General features: G+C 41.0%; 1 protein-coding gene across 1 annotated transcript in view; it reads left to right on the top strand.

Annotated features, from left to right (window-relative positions):
• Positions 1 to 1,072, top strand: part of LOC126995333 (uncharacterized) — a 59,917-nt gene extending 58,845 nt beyond the window's left edge. Inside the window, exon 11 of the mRNA XM_050854813.1 lies at positions 1 to 1,072. This exon is cut by the window's left edge and continues 31 nt beyond it. Within this exon, the coding sequence (XP_050710770.1) occupies positions 1 to 67 (67 nt within the window). The 3' untranslated portion in view covers positions 68 to 1,072.
• Positions 1,073 to 13,836: the final 12,764 nt, after the last annotated feature.

Below are 13,836 nucleotides of genomic sequence, written 5' to 3'. Positions count from 1 at the left end.
GACGACCCCCGCCGACCGCGCCAGGTTCCGCCACGACCCCTACCTCAGGATTCCCTCCTCCACCTAGACCTCCACCACCCCAAAACAACCCCCAACATCCCCACCACAAATCAACACCACCCCGGCAACACCAGCGCCGCCAACACCACCTGCAGCACCAGGCAGTCCTGAGGCATTATCACAGCTACCACCACCACCACCAGCACCACCACAGCCACTCCTATACCATCAAAAGGCTTTACTCTCTGGCTGACTGGCTGGCTGACTAAGTGGCTGCCTGGTTTTCTACTGGTCTCTCTAGTTGGCTGACTACATAGTAGTGTGGCACGATTAAGGGAAGGAAGGAAGGAAGAAGGAAGAGAGGCCAGAGGTCTACTACTACTACTACTACTACTACTACTACTACTACTACTACTACTACTACTATTACTACTACTGCAGTACTACGACTGCTGCTGAAATCCTATTTTGTTGTTGGTGGTGGTGATAGTCTCAAGTTATGGTGGTGGTGGTGGCGGTGGTGAGGGTGGTGATGATGGTGGTTATAAAGTGGTGATGATGGAGATGATGATGATGATGATGATGATGATGATGATGATGAAAGCGATGCCAGTGATCGTGAAGGTGATAAATATGGGGATGATTATGATGGAGATGATAATGACACAGATAATGAGAGCAAAATGATGATGATGATAAAGATGGTGATAATTTTTCCGGTGGTATCTTTTTGAAACACTTAATAACACATAATGATAATGATAATGATAATAATAAGTAGTGTATCGATGTGCTGTAGTTTATGTTGTGTTGTGTGATAATAAAATAAATAAATGAAAAAAAATAGAAGGAAGGGAGGGAGAAGGAAAGAGAAGACGAAGAAAGGAGGGAATAAAGGAAAGGAAGAAGAGGTATACAAAAATAAAGAGAACAAAGAAAAAGGAGAAGAAGGAGAGGAAAGGGAGGAAGAAGAGGAGGAGAAGGAACAGAAAAAGAATATTGATAAAGAGAAAACTATGTAAGAAAAAAAAGGAATGAAAAGAAAGAAGAAGAAAGAGAAAAATGAAGGAGAAAGGAAAGCAAAAAACATCAAGACAAATAAAAAAAAGAAAAAACAGAAGAAGAGAGGGAGGAAGAAACAGAGATAGTGAGTGAGAAAGGAAAGGGAAAATAATAAAGATTGGAGAAAGAAAGAAGAAAGGAAGAGAGAGAATGTGAGTAAATAATGATGAAAAAATAAGAAAATATAAGATAGAAAAATAATAGTAATGATAAAAATAATAGTAAGAATGAAAATAAGAAAAAGATAGAAACAGCTTACTATAACACACACACACACACACACACACACACACACACACGTAGATAAACAGTAGTTGTAGTGACCATGTATGTATATGTACGTATAGTGAACGCTTAATAGCATACACGCACATACATACAAACATACATACATACATACACACATACACACACACACACACATACATACATACATACATACGTACACTGTGAACATTTTTTGCCTCCACGCGCACCCGAGCCAAGAACAAACAAACAAACGAACAAACAGATAAACAAAAACAAACACATGTACTCCTCCTCCTCCTCCTCTTCCTCCTCTTCTTCCTTCTTCTCCTTTCTTTACCTCCTTCACCTCCTAACAACCATATCAATTTCCTTTTCCCTCCCTTTTTTTCTACTCTTCCTTCTTCCCCTCCCCCTCCTCCTCCTCCTCCTCCCCCTTTATTCTCCTCCTCCTCCTCTTCCCCCTTTTTTCTCCTATTTCTTCTGTTCTTCCTCATCTTTCTCCTCCTCTCCTATTCTACCTAACATAACATCAACTTCCTCTTCTCTTTCTTTTTTCTTCCTCCTCCTCCTCCTCCTCCTCCTTCTCCTAACACAGCCATATCAACACGAGCTTAGAGGTTAGGTAGTAGATGTTGTTGTGTCCGTGTTGTACAAAGAGCTTATTACCTGCAGAGTCCAACCCCTTACATTACCTTACCTTACCTTACCTTACATCTCTATAATTCCCTTAACCTTACTTAGCCTTATATTACCTGTCTATCATTCCCTTAACCTTACCTTATGTTACCTGTCAAGCTTCCCTTTAACCTTACCTAACCTGATTTTACCTTATATTTGCTTTAGTCAATTTCCGTAACTTTATCTCACCTAACCTAACCTAATCTATCCTACTCTTGTTCTCTTCCTCTTCCTCCCCCTCCTCCTCCTTATCCATCTACTCTTCCTACTCTGTTCTAGTCTCTCTCTCTCCTCCTCCTCCTCCTCCGCTGTCTCCTTCTTCTTCATTTTTTGTTTCCTTTTCCTCCACCTCCTTCTATTCTTTCCCCCCACACTCCTCTTCTTCCACCTCTTTCTACGCTTCCTACCCTGTTATTGCTATCGTTTTCCCCCTCCTCCTCCTCCTCCTCCTCCTCCTCCTCTAACAAGCAAACAGAATCACAAACAGCTCAGAGATTATTAGTGTTTTATATTCATGTTCATCACCACCATCATCACCACCACCATCATCACCACCACCACCACTTGTAAGGATGTATTGGTGATGTTGGAGGTGGTGGTCTTGGTGATGGTGATGGTGGTGATATTGGTGCTGACTTCTGTGTTTTGTATTTCCCATCACCACCAGCATCATCATCACCATCATCAGCATTACCATCACCACCACCGCTACCATTAAGGCCGGCCGTGATGGTGGTAATTTGTATTGGTGGTGGTGGTGGTGGTGGTGATGACGATTATGGTGATGATAGTAGTGGTGAGGATAGCCGTGGTGGTGTTTTTGGTGGTGGTGATGAGGTGTTTTAAATCCAGTAGCAGAAAAAAAAATAAAGGAAAGAAATGCATTAATGCAAAATCTTGTGATAACTTGTGTGAATAAATAGTAAAATAAATGTTTCCTTGGTGTGAAAAGGAAAAAATTATAAGTGAAGAAAGAAAATAAACGACAAAGAGTGAAAGGCTGAAAGGAAGAAATCTGACAAGATGTGGAAAAGAAATATAATGAGAGGAATAAACTGATAAAAAAAGAGACTGGATTTAATGTGTTGTTTATTTAGTTACCAAGAGGAAGAATCATGAAGAGGAAGAAGAGGAAGAAGAAAAAAAGTGCTCATGCTTGAAAAAAAATATTACAGAAAGAAATTAAAAGAAACCGCCGTGAGAAGTCTTTCAACAACATTTCTGAGAAGCTTTTACAAGACAGAAAACAAACAAAACTTTCATATTCTGAAGAAAAAGAAGAAAAAAAGTGCTTGAAAAATATAATAGAAGGAAAGGTTTAATAAAAAATGGTTTGAAGTGTTCCAACAACATTTCTGAGAAGTTGAAAAATAGATAGCAAGGAAAATATTAGCATCTGAAGAAAATTGTAGGAAAAAAGTGCATTATCTTTATCGGGTTAAGCATTTTATTTACCATACCGAAACAAAAACAGCTTTGTGTACCGAAATACCTTTTGAATATAATTACTTCCAAACAAAATTGAGAAAAAATATTGACACCTGAAAAAAATCAAAGAAAAATATGCATTATCCTTATCGGGTTAAGCATTTAGTGTAACAAAAAAAATGGCTTTGTCTACTGGAATACCTCTTGAATATAATCACTTCCGAACACAGTGCGGGTAAAAAAAGACTAGAGATATATGACAAAAAATAGAGAAAAGTGCCCCATTTCTATCTCTGGTTAAGCATTCGCTCTATCGAGAAAAAAAAAAAAAGCTTTGCGTCCTGAAATACTTTTTGAATATAATAACTTTCAAACGTGATTCAGACTAAAAGTATTGACACCTGAAGCAAAATAAATAACAGCATGTCTTTTTTTCAGATCAGATTAAGTTGTTAGTGTCAGACCAATTTCCGAATTTTGTGTGTACAGATACACCCTTGGAAATAATAATTACCTCGAAACAAAACAGAGAAAAATGTATTATGAAAAACGAAAACTATGTAATATGTGTATGAGGAGAAATGAAATAAATGTGTATGATGATTTGGTGAAGGAGTGAACTACAAAAAAAATAGAATACAATAAATCTAAAACACAAGAAAATTAAAACAAAACAGAGAAAAACACTTTGAAACGCACACAGTAACACACAAACACACACAAACTTATGTAACCTATATATAGCGACAATGAAATAAATATGTATAAAAAAAAACGCCGAGAACTGAACTAAAAAAAAAAAACAATGAAGCAAACAAGACAAAAAACAAAATACAGAGAAAAACACATTGAAACACACACAAACACAATATATTTGTATAAGACGAGAATGAAATAAGTATATGTATAAAAAGAATTCCGCCGAGAAGTGAACTAAAAAAAAATAATAAAAAGGATCAAACAAGACAAACAGAGAAAACACACTGAAACACACACACAAAAAAAACATATGTAGCTGATGTGTATAAGACGAGAATGAAATTAATATGTATAAAAAGAATTCCGCCAAGAACTGAGCTAAAAAAAATAATAAAAAAGGAACAAACAAGACACACAGAGAAAACACATTGAAACAAACACACACACACAAAAACATATGTAGCTAACGTGTATAAAACGAGGATGAAATAAATATGTATAAAAAGAATTCCGCCAAGAACTGAACTAAAGAAAAAGGAACACGAATTAAAACAGAACACAACATCTCCACAAAAAATTACATGAAAAGAGACGAATATACTCATTATTTATTTATACACTCACTAGTCCACTACGATATTCATTTGAGATTTTTATTTACCTCGGGAACTCATGAAAAAAAAAATATTATAGGGAGGAACAGACCATTGACAGTGTACCTTTTTCCCTTCTTCCTTCCTTTCCTCCTCCTCGTCATTCAATCTCTCCTTCCTCCCCTGTCTTCCTACCTTCTTTTCTTCCTTTTTTCTTTCCATCTTCTCTCACAGTTTCCCTCCGTCTATCCTTTCTATCTCCTTACTTCTCTTTCATCATTACATTTTCCTTTCTATCATTCATTCCCTCCTCTCCCCTCCTCTCTTTCCTCCCTTTCCTCCTTCCTTCCATCCTTAAATATTTTCCATTCCTCCCATTCCACCCTTTTTATCTCCTAACTTTTACTTCATTATTCCGTTATCCTTCCCTCCGCTCCCTTCCCTCCGTCCCTTCCATCCTCCCTCTCGCGCTCCCTTCCCTCCCCCCTCCTCTCTCCCCCCCCTCAAGCTTGGTAAATACACACACATATATCATGGTAATTATAACGAGTAGGCGTGCGTAGAGATATACATAGCTATACACACTCTGACCCTTCCCTTGTATATAATGTAGGTAATAATGATGATGATAATGAAGATGATGATATAATGATTTTCACTTGTGTTTGTCATTATGATATTCTTGCATAGATCATAATAATAATAATAATAATAATAATAATAATAATAATAATAATAATAATAATAATAATAATAATAATAATAATAATAATAATGATACTCACTTAATCATCGTATACACAAGTATAGTAATCATACGTACATACATACATACATACATATATACATACATACGTGCGTGCGTACATACATACCTACACACAAAGCTCAAAAAAAAGTAATTAATTATATATATATAAAAAAAAAACTCCAAAACTCGGACCGATTTCCACCAATCAAAACGCCGGAAAACTCTTACTATAAGAAATACCCTTCGCTCCTATTGGCTGAAGGCTCTGACGTCATTCCTTTCCTCTTCCCTGATTGGGTGAAAAATTTAAAATCATTATTTTCCTTGATTTTTATTGGCTAAGAGACTGTGACGTCAAGTTCAAGCGGTATTTTCATTGACTAAGAGATTGTGACGTCAGGTTCAAGTATTATCCCCAACGGTTTAATTAAGTGTTTTATTTTGACTGCCTAAGAAATCGTGTGACGTCAGGTTCAAGTTTTATCCTCATTGGTTTTAAGTGTTTATCAAGTCGCCTCGTGATTGGCTGGCGTTAAGGTGGAGCGGCGCTGTGATTGGCTGGTCGGTCTGCGTCGTAAATGGTCGTTCGTAGCGTCTAAGTGAGTGGTCGTCGTGGTCGTGGTAGTAGTGGTCGTGGTAGTGACCTGATTAGTTCCCGTCGTTTCTGTTCCCTTCCCTTCCTTCCCTACTCTTCTTCCTCTGTTTCTTCTTCTTCTTCTTCAGTTTCTCAGTTTCACGGGCCCATGTGACGGAGATGAGCACCAAGGCCACGCGCCGCTACAGTGCATATACTTACCTTTACCTTTCTTTACCTTACGTCTTCTTTGTTCTCTCCCTTCCTTACCCTTCCTTCCCTTTCCTTTCCTTCCCTTTCCTCACCTATCCCTCCATACCCCTTCCGCCCTTCCTTCCTTCCTTATCCTTCCTTCCCTTTCCTTTCCTTCCCTTTCTTTACCTATCCCTCCATACCCCTTCCGCCCTTCCTTCCTTCCTTATCCTTCCTTCCCTTTCCTTTCCTTCCCTTTCTTTACCTATCCCTCCATACCCCTTCCGCCCTTCCTTCCTTCCTTACCCTTCCTTTCCTTTCCTTCCCTTTCCTTACCTATCCCTCCATACCCCTTCTGCCCTTCCTTCCGTCCTTACCCATTCTTCCTTCCCTTTCTTACCTTCCTTTCCTTTCCTTCCCTTTCCTTACCTATCCCCCTTCGCCCTTCCGCCCTTTCTTCCTTACCCATCCTTCCTTTCCTTTCCTTCCTTTCCTTACCTATCCTTCATACCCCTTCCCTTCCTTCCTTCCTTCCTTTCTTCCTTTCCTTTCCTTCCTTTCACCTATCCCCATACCCTTCCGCCCTTCCTTCCTTCTCTTCCTTTCCTTCCTTTCCTTTCCTTCCTTTCCTTACCTATCCCCCCATACCCCTTCCGCCCTTTCTTCCTTCCTTTCCTTTCCTTCACTTTCCTTACCTATCCCTTCATACCCCTTCCGCCCTTACTTCCGTCCTTACCCATCCTTCCCTTTCCTTCCCTTTCCCTCCTCATACCCTTTCCTTCCTTCCTTCCTTCCTTCCTTCCTTACCTTCCTTCCTTTCTTTCTTCCTTTCCTTTCCTTCCTTTCCTTACCTATCCCTCCATACCCCTTCTGCCCTTCCTTCCGTCCTTCCTTCCTTCCTTTCCCTTCCTTCCTTTCCTTTCCTTCCCTTTCCTTCCTCCATACCCCTCCCTTCCTTCCTTCTTTCCTTACCTTCCTTCCTTCCTCCTTCCTTCCTTCCCTTTCCTTTCCTGTCCTTCCTTTCCGCCCCTCCTTCCCTTTCCTTTCCTTCCCTTTTTCTCTTCCTTTTCTTTATCTTACACCTCCTCCTCTTCTCCTCCATTCCCTCTTAAATCTCCATTCGTTATTCTCACCCCTTCTTTTCCTTTTCCCAACCTTTTCTTTACCCTCCCTATTATCATTATCATTTACATCTTCTCTTTCATCCACTCTTCCATCTTCTTTCGCTCTCTCTCTTTACATCTATCATTCCCTTCTCTTCTCCCCTTGTCCTCGTTATTTTCCTTATCTCTCCCTTACTTCCCTGCCTTCAATCTTTCCTTTCCTTCCTATTTACAATTTATCACATGATCCGATTATTCCTCCTCTCCTCTTTCAGTTATCCCTCTCCTTTCATACACTCTCCCCTTCCATATCTTTTCCCTTCCCTTCCTTTTTCAGTAATTTACCTCCTGTTCTTCCTCCTCCTCCTCCTCCTCTTCCTCCTCCTCTTCCTACTCCTCCTCCTCCTCCTCCTCCACCTCCGTCATGCAGTGAATCCCAACAGAACACACACATACTAGTTGGTGAGTGAAAGAATGCTCTCCTCCTCCTCCTCATCCTCATCCTCCTCCTCCTCCTCCAGAAAGAAAGCGATCCTTCCTCCCTTGCCTCCTCAACGCAGCGTGTTAGCAAGATTTTACCTATCCTTTTTTTCACAAGTTTCTCCCCTTCCCTCCCCCTTCTTTCCCCTCGGCGCTGTGAGGGCTGTGGCGTGTGGCGAGGGGCTATACACACACACACACACACACACATACACACACACAGTTATACAAGGACCCCTCTTTCTGTAAACACGTAATACACACACACACACACACACACACACACACACACACACACACACACACACACACACACACACACACACACACACACAAACATAACCACACAGCCCCTCGATGCATACGTATATATAAAATGTTAGAGACAAAGAGAGAGAGAGAGTTTGATACCTTATGCATTTATTGAGTGTGTTCTTGACGGCGCTGAAGCCTTCTTGAAGAGTGTTGTATAGGAGGTGGTGATGGAGGAGGAGGAAGAGGAGGAGGAGGAGATGAGAGGAAGAGGTGATGGAGGAAGAAGAGCTGATGGATATAAAGATGGAGAAGGAGGAGGAAGAAGAGGAAGTGAAGGAAAAAATAGGAGGTGGAGGAAGAAAAGGAGGAGGTGAAGAAGAAGGAGGAGGAGGCAATGGAAAAAGAAGAAGGGGAGGAGAAGGAGATATTTGAGAATAGTTAAAAAAAATCGTCAAAATAAAATGAAAAAGAGAGCTTAAGAGTTGAGGAGGAAAGACAAAGGAGAAAGAGGAAGAAAGAGGAGAACGGAATAAAAAGATGAAAGAAGAAGAAAGAGGAGGAAGGTGAAGAGGAGAAAAAAGAAAGAGGATAAAGAAGAAAGAGGACAAAGAAGAAGAAAGAGGAGAAGAGGAGGAGGAATTGAAGGAGGAGAAAGAGGAGGCGAAAGAGGAGAAGGAGGAGGAAAAAGAAGAAGGGTAGGAGGAGTAGGGAGAGGAGGAAGGGATTACAATCTTCTTATATTCTCAGGCTCCAAAACGTAAAATTGAAACAGGCAAAACACGGAGGAGAAAAAAAAAAAAGAAAGAGGAATAAAACATTAGAAGAAAAAATGAAATAAAACTGAGGAAGTAGATTCTAAAAACAACAACAAAACTGAATATAGCAGGAGAAAAAGACCAGCATTAGGAGTTCGAAATTGGCGAAGAAAAGAAAAAGAAAAAAACAGTTAAGATTTGCTGATTTTTATAACCCAGAAAATGATGTAGAAGAAAATAATAAAGAAATAAGCAATAGATTCTCAAAACAAACTCGAATATAACACAAAGATAAGAAAAAAGAAACCAGTGAAAATAAAAATAAAAATAGTTAAAATATGCCGGAAAATGAAGAAGAAATGAATAACAAAAAGAGGCAAGCAATAAATTATAACAGAGAAAAAAATATATAACCAGAGAATAAAAGAAAATAACAAAATATGAATAAAAAAGTAAACAAACACAACAGCAACAACAACAACAAAAACAGCAACAACAACAACAACAACAACATCCTACACGCAATCGGACGAAATTGAGTCTAAAAAGTCAAAAATTTCTTCCTTCCTTCCTACCCTCCCTCCTTCCTCCCTTCCTTCCATCCTTCCTTCGTTCGTTCGTTCGTTCGTTCCTTCCTTCCTTCCTTCCTTCCTTCCTTCCTTTCTTCCTCCTTTCCTTCCTTCGTTCCTCCCTTCCTTCCTTCCTTCCTTCATTCCTTCCTTCCTTCCTAACTTCCTTCCTTCCTTCCTTCCTTCCTTCCTTCCTTCCTTCTTTCATACAGGAGTGATTGTGAGAGAAAGAGACAGACAGACACACACACACACACACACACACACACACACACACAGAGGGAGGCCAATTCATTTCGCTAACCAATATTTCCTTTCCTTACATTTTATTTTATTTATCTATTTATTTATTCGTTTATATCATTCAATTTATGTATTATTTTTATTCATTCACGTAATTACTTTTATATCTTTTTATATTTTTTCTTGTTTTCCTTCATTACGTTCAGATAATTTGTTGAAGTAGACGTTTCGCAGTTATTATGTATGTATGTATGTATGTATGTATGTATTTATGTATGTGTGCGTATGTACGTATTTGTACGTATTAACTGTGTAAGCCGTGGCCATTTAATTTATTTTTATTGACACGAACACAAGCTGACCACAAACACCTGCCAATCAAACTCTACACACCTATTTATCTACCGTCTGTCTGTCTGTATGTGTGTGTGTGTGTGTGTGTGTGTGTGTGTGTGTGTGTGTGTGTGTGTGTGTGTGTGTGTGTGTGTGTGTGTGTGTGTGTGTGTGTGTGTGTGTGTGTGTGTGTGTGTGTGTGTGTGTGTGTGTGTGTGTCATCATCTGTGTGTGTGTGTGTGTGTGTGTGTGTGTGTAAAAATGAAGATGAATGGTGAAAGAATAAAATAAAGATAAAACACGTTGTTGTTGGTGGTGATAGTGGTGATGATAGTGGTGACAGTGGTGGTGAAGCCGTGGTGGTGATCTTTAATAAGCCATAAAAACATTCAAAAAACACTTCAACACCATCACCACTCTATTCAGGAGCAGTAAGTAGCGGGCTTTTTTTCATTATTGTTTTCTTTTTTTTTACGCCCTTGCACTGTCTCCTCTGCTGTAAAAAAAGAAGAAAAAAAAAAACATCACCATCTCTCCGTTTGTTTACAAGTCCATGTGTGTTTGTTTGCCTCGGTGTTTGTTCGTCTAGTAATGGATCAGACTTTCAAGGAAGCGTCTCACCCTCGATCAATTCCGTAAGACAGCTTATGATGGCGGTGCGCACACACTCTCTCTCTCTCTCTCTCTCTCTCTCTCTCTCTCTCTCTCTCTCTCTCTCTCTCTCTCTCTCTCTCTCTCTCTCTCTCTCTCTCTCTCTCTCTCTCTCTCTCTCTCTCTCTCTCTCTCTCTCTCTCTCTCTCTCTCTCTCTCTCTCTCTCTCATATATTCGTTTCTTTACCTTTTTCTTTCGCTAACTTTTGTCATTCACGTCCTGATCTTTTTTTTTTTCTCTCTCTCTCTCTTAACGTTAAACAATTCAGAAGGACCACAAGCGGGATTCAAACCCTTGCCCTTCCCGCCACAGTTCACATCAGGCAACCACCCAACCTTCCAATACAAACAGAGGGTGTAGCGTTAATATCAAAATTCTTCTACTGTAACAAGTAAAAATTTTCACTATATTAGCGACCAGTCTACGTAATGTGTGTGTGTGTGTGTGTGTGTGTGTGTGTGTGTTACGTACAGCCCACACAAGCCATCTCCTTCCTACGTCTTCTCTCCCTTCTCACCCTCTTCAATTCTATCACTAACCTATCCTTTCGCTTATCTTTCTCTCCTTTATCTGACCCCAGCCTTATCCAGCGTCCTTCCTTCCCTCCCTACACTCTGTTTCTAAGCTCTGTCTAATGCCTATCGTCTTTCCTCCATACTCTCCCTCATCGCTCTCCCTACGCCCACCTTGCTCAGCCACGTTCCTTCCCTCCACTCCGTCTATGTAAGCTAACTTGCCTCCCTTCTCTTCTCTGCTCTCAGCTTCCGCCCACCTTCCCTAGCGTCTACCTTTCTTCCCTCTACTCCGTCTCAAAGCCCTCTGTTCAATGTCTATCCTCTTCCCTTACTCAACTCACTCATCTTCCATCCTCTCCCATCTTGCCCAGCGTTCTTCCTTCCCTACACTCCGACTGTAAGCTCTGTCCACTGTCTATCGTCTTGCCTCATTCCTCACCTACATCCCTCTGTCTTCCCCTTGCCCTGTGATCACCTTCCTTCCCTACACTCCATCACTGTAAGCTCTCTTGCCTCCCTTCTCTCCTTTTATAGTTTCCGCCCACCTTGTCCATCGTCCACCTTCCTTCCCCACCAACACATCAGAAAAACAACAAACAACACGAACATAAACATTGGAAACAAAACTTGATGTAAATGACAAGACTACAACAACCATGACTGAAAATTTAAGTGTGTACCAAGTAATAAAAATAATAAATAAATAAATAAGTAGTGATAATGGTAAAAATAATGATGATAATGATGATAATAAGAAACGTAATACATTCGCCTCCGAGAGAAAACTTGAAAGGAAACAAAAAGAGTTATGAAGAAACTCTTTTTGCAAAACATTCACAAAAAAAAAGTGAAATAATAATATTTTTGCATGACGTGTATACTCCTCCTCCCCTTCTCCTCCTCCTCCCCTCCTCCTCCTCCTCCTCCTCCTTCTCCTCCTCCTCCTCCTCTTCCTTCTTCTCCTACACCTTCTCCTCCTAATCTTTTTTCTTCTTCTTTTCCCTTCTCCACTTCCATTTTCTCCCCTCCTCCTCCTCCATTTTTTCTTCCTTTCTATCCTACTTCTCCTCTTCTTGTTTCAACATATCCTCCTCCTCCTCCTCCTCCTCCTCCTCCTCCTCCCCCTCCTCCTCCTCCTCTTCCTCCTCTTCCTCCTCCTCCTCCTCCTCCTCTTTCACAACTAACACCAATGTATGAAAGACGGAAAATAATTGCATGATAAATATTTCTTCTCATCTTTCTTCCTCCTCCTCCTCCTCCTCCTCCTCCTCCTCCTCCTCCATCTCCTCCTCCCCCTCCTCTTCTTTCTTCTCCTCTTTTTCCTCCTCCATAAACTTCTGAACGAAAATTTATGAACGAAACAATAAACAAATAATTCAAAGTTGATCCTCCTCCTCCTCCTCCTCCTCCTCCTCCTCCTCCTCCTCCTCCTCCTCCTCCTCCTCCTGCTCCTGCTCCAACTTTTTTTACATCCTTTTCCTACTAACACAGCCAAATCAACTTCCTCCTCCTCCTCCTCCTCCTCCTCCTCCTCCTCCTCCTCCTCCTCTTCCTGCTCCTCCTCCTACTTTCTTTACCTCCTTTTCCTACTAAAACAACCAAATTAAATTCCTCCTTTTACTTATTATCCTCCTCCTCCTCCTCCTCCTCCTCCTCCTCCTCCTCCTCCTCCTCCTGCCCCCCATAAACATACCCTCCTAAAACCACCAAATCAAAAGCAACAATCATAAATTCACGCCATAGAGTAAGACACATTTAAAAATAATTCTCTGTCCATGAATAAAATCAAAAGAATATGTTTACGAAGCCACAGCATTTTCGTGTATTTTAACTCCTCCCCCTCTCCCCATGCCCTTCCCGTCTCCCCACGTTCCTTCCCCATCTCCTTTTTCCTCCCCAATCTTCCATCTCCCTATCTCTCCACTTGCCCTCATCTCCCCTTTCCCCATCTCCCCTCTCCCTCGCCCCCTTCATCTCCTTTTTTTCTCCCATCTCCCTTCTCCCTCAAAATACTCCCTTCGATCTCCCATCTCCCTCCTATCTCTCCTCTTCTTCCCGTTACTCCCTCTCCCCTTCATTCCACTCTCTTCACTCCCTTTACCCTCAAAACTCATGCATTTCCTCCCTTTCTCTCTCTTTTCTCCCTTCTTACCTCCCTTTTCTCTCCCTTTTTCCCTCTCTCTCTTCCTCTCTCCCCTTACCCCGTCGCTCTCCCTCTCTCCATCTTCCTCTTTCTCTCCTCCCTTTCTCGTTTTTCCTCTCCTATTCCCTATTCTCCCTTTCCTCAAACAAAGCATTTTTATTCAGTCTAACTCCCTCTCCTCTCCTCCCTTCCCCTTTCTCTCCCTTTCCCCCCTTCTCCCTTCTTCCCTATACTCCTTCCAAGCCATCCCTTTACCCCCTTACCTCTCTTCCTTCCTCTTCCCTTTCTCACCCTCCCCTCCTTCTCTCTCCCCCCCCTTCCTTCCCTCCCTCCCCACCCATCCTTCCCCAAGCCATATTTTGCTGTAATTAAATGTTTTTGGAGCCATCGCTATAATATTAATAAGAAGCCTAAGAATAAATATATATGATAATTCTGATAATACCGCACTCTCTTCACGCCCAGCTGGGAAACGAAGCCCCCCGCCCCGCCCCCTCGATTGAAAAACACTATAATGATGTAATTGGTTATATTTATTGTTTGTGTTGTGAAGGGGATGAGG

Source organism: Eriocheir sinensis, chromosome 8, assembly GCF_024679095.1.
Source record: "Eriocheir sinensis breed Jianghai 21 chromosome 8, ASM2467909v1, whole genome shotgun sequence".
NCBI lineage: Eukaryota > Metazoa > Arthropoda > Malacostraca > Decapoda > Varunidae > Eriocheir > Eriocheir sinensis.
The sequence above is the reverse complement of the archived record's forward strand: the minus strand, read 5'-3'. Positions and strand labels throughout refer to the sequence as shown.